Source organism: Austrofundulus limnaeus, unplaced genomic scaffold, assembly GCF_001266775.1.
Source record: "Austrofundulus limnaeus strain Quisiro unplaced genomic scaffold, Austrofundulus_limnaeus-1.0 Scaffold64, whole genome shotgun sequence".
NCBI lineage: Eukaryota > Metazoa > Chordata > Actinopteri > Cyprinodontiformes > Rivulidae > Austrofundulus > Austrofundulus limnaeus.
In genome coordinates, this window is record NW_013952466.1 from 2,360,584 (window position 1) to 2,363,048 (window position 2,465).

At 40.5% G+C, this 2,465-nt stretch overlaps 1 protein-coding gene across 1 annotated transcript in view; it reads left to right on the forward strand.

Annotated features, from left to right (window-relative positions):
• The window catches only part of LOC106518657 (nesprin-1), a gene marked incomplete at its 3' end in the record, with an annotated part of 139,050 nt that overhangs the window by 114,427 nt on the left and 22,158 nt on the right, over window positions 1–2,465 (forward strand). The window contains 2 exon segments of the mRNA XM_014010029.1: window positions 820–1,094; window positions 1,716–1,881. Of these exon segments, the coding sequence (XP_013865483.1) occupies window positions 820–1,094; window positions 1,716–1,881 (441 nt within the window).

Here is a 2,465-nt window from a genome sequence, read left to right on the forward strand (position 1 = left end):
GTTTTGACGAATGTCATTCCATGCTTTAGTATAAACATAGAAGAAAGACCTCTGGCTTTAACAGTTTTTAAAAGTTGGTAATATCAGCATGAAGATAGATATTTGAAACAGAAGATGTCAGATTGGATCTAATTTTTGAATAAACGTATAATTTCTGTTTCAACTTAGTGGTTAAGACTTGTACATGATCACGATAAGTCAAATGAGACACTTAAAAAGATTCAAAGGTAACTTGGCTGCTTTGAGTCAAAAAACAAAAGAAATCAGGGATGACTTGAGGCTTTTTTTGCACAGTACTGTCGATGTACTGATGATCATAACAAACTGTTGCAGCAGCTGCAGATTTGGGTCAGTAACAACCCAACACCAGTTGCTGTGCTGTGATGTAACTCCAGGCTTCAGGCCAGCTGTGTTTTCCTGCCAAAACAGAGTGTGTCATGAAGCGTTTTCCCGCCTTTTGACCTAATTCATGCTTAGACTCTGTCCGCTGCCGAGATTTCCCACAAAGCCCCTGTTCCTAAACGGGAAATGAAGTCAAACCGAAGGGAGCAGCCACTTCCTCATATGTGGCAGATTCCTGCTGTCCACTTAATGATGATGTCATTCTCTGCAGTCTGATTTTATACAAGTAGCTTTTTAAAACTCTAATATTGTTTTATGTTGAGGATTTTTAGATGCCTGACATGTCAGAGTCCTCGGTCTTTCTCTTGACAGCCTAAGTTCTAAGTTTCTACAAAATGCCTTTTCCCCATTTATTACTCACATTTGAAATGATCCATCTGTTGCATTAACTGACATGCTGGCATTTCCGGCTCCCAGATGGAGAAGGTCCGCTCCGTGTCCAAAGACCTCCACGGTCGGGTTCCAGACAGCAAGGTAGAGAAGGCAGGTACCAGGGCCACGCTCCAGAGCCTGCTGGAGTACCACSACTCCTTCAGCCAGGAGGTGGAGAAGGAGCAGTCCATCCTGGCCCTGCTGGGGCAGCAGACCCGCTGTCTTAGAGGAGAGGATGAGAAGGAGGTGGTGATGGAGGATGGACGCGACGAGACGACGTGCCTGCAGGAGATCAGAAGCATGCAGGAACAATATGACAGGTGAGGGGGGCGGGGTCACAATGAAGTAACTACTTACCTTCAGTTGTKATGAAAATGCTGTATGTATCAAAATTAAATAAGAAAATACATTTGACTTTGCATCAGAGCCTATCCAAATGACTTGAAATTGGCCTCTGTCTCCCTACCGTTTCCAACACTCCCACTTCAGCAGGAGCTTTATATAAATAGGCAGAGCTTTGCACCAGCAAGTGTTTAGGCAGCTCCACATGGTTACAGGAGATTCAAAGATTTCTCAAACAAGCATGAATGAGTCAAAGCAACACTCTGGGTATGTTTTTGATGAGGAAAAGACTTTATAACATGATATAAAGCTCAAAGGAGTTGATTTTGTAAAAACACACCCCCTTTAAATTTAGCTCCAGACAATTTTAAGTCTATTTGTAATTTAGTGCACCTAATTCAAAATAGGCCAATTCATCAAACTAGCTAAACTACTTGTATAAAATGTAATAAAAGCCTTATAATTACATGGTAGACAATCTATTAATTAATGATAAACATTTGGGCTATAAAGATAGTTGTAACAAACTGTTTTATACACTGATGTAGACTCAACATGCAGTGCTGTGATTCATTTTATTTATTCCTGTGTGTGTTCAGCCTGTTGCTGCAGGTGCGCTCCAGCAGGGCTCAGGTACAGCAGGAGCTGAGGGAACGAGAAGAGGTTGAGGAGGAACTGGGATTAGTCAAAGGTTGGATCCAAGACACACGGGGCTTATTGCTGAGTCCCACCGCAGACCTGGATTCCCTGCTGCATGAGCTCGAGGTAGGCCGCTGTGCGTGCGCACACCTAAACACAACGCAATCAATTAGAACCACAAAGTGATATTTGAGTAAAAATACAAATATCTTACCAAAAAATTACTTTGGTAAAAGTTAAAGTCTACTTTAGGAATATTACTTCAGTAAAAGTATTAAAGTATCTGATATTTTTTGTACTTAAGTATTAAAAGTAAAAGAGTTTTACTAGCTGTTGAGTTGTGATGAGTAGCTCCTATCTTGAATTCTGAACTCCTACTTTTTGACAAGGACGTTCCAGTTTAAATTACAACTTGAAAGTGGGAAATTCCCATTTCCCAGTGCAAATGTAGATTTTACACATTGAATTTGCCGGCTCACGGCTACTTTTGAACCCTATGCACCTCCACCTAGTGGTGGGATATCACCATTTTTCAGATAAAATAATCAACAAGCGTTATGGGAGATGTATTTTATGGTCAGTTCTGGCTTAACACATTAACCATTTTAAGCCATTAAAGGGGCAATATGGTTTTTTCAGGCATACATTTAAATACTGTACCATAATAAAGTATCTATGTCACCTTTAGTTGTTATTAAAATGCTGTTTTT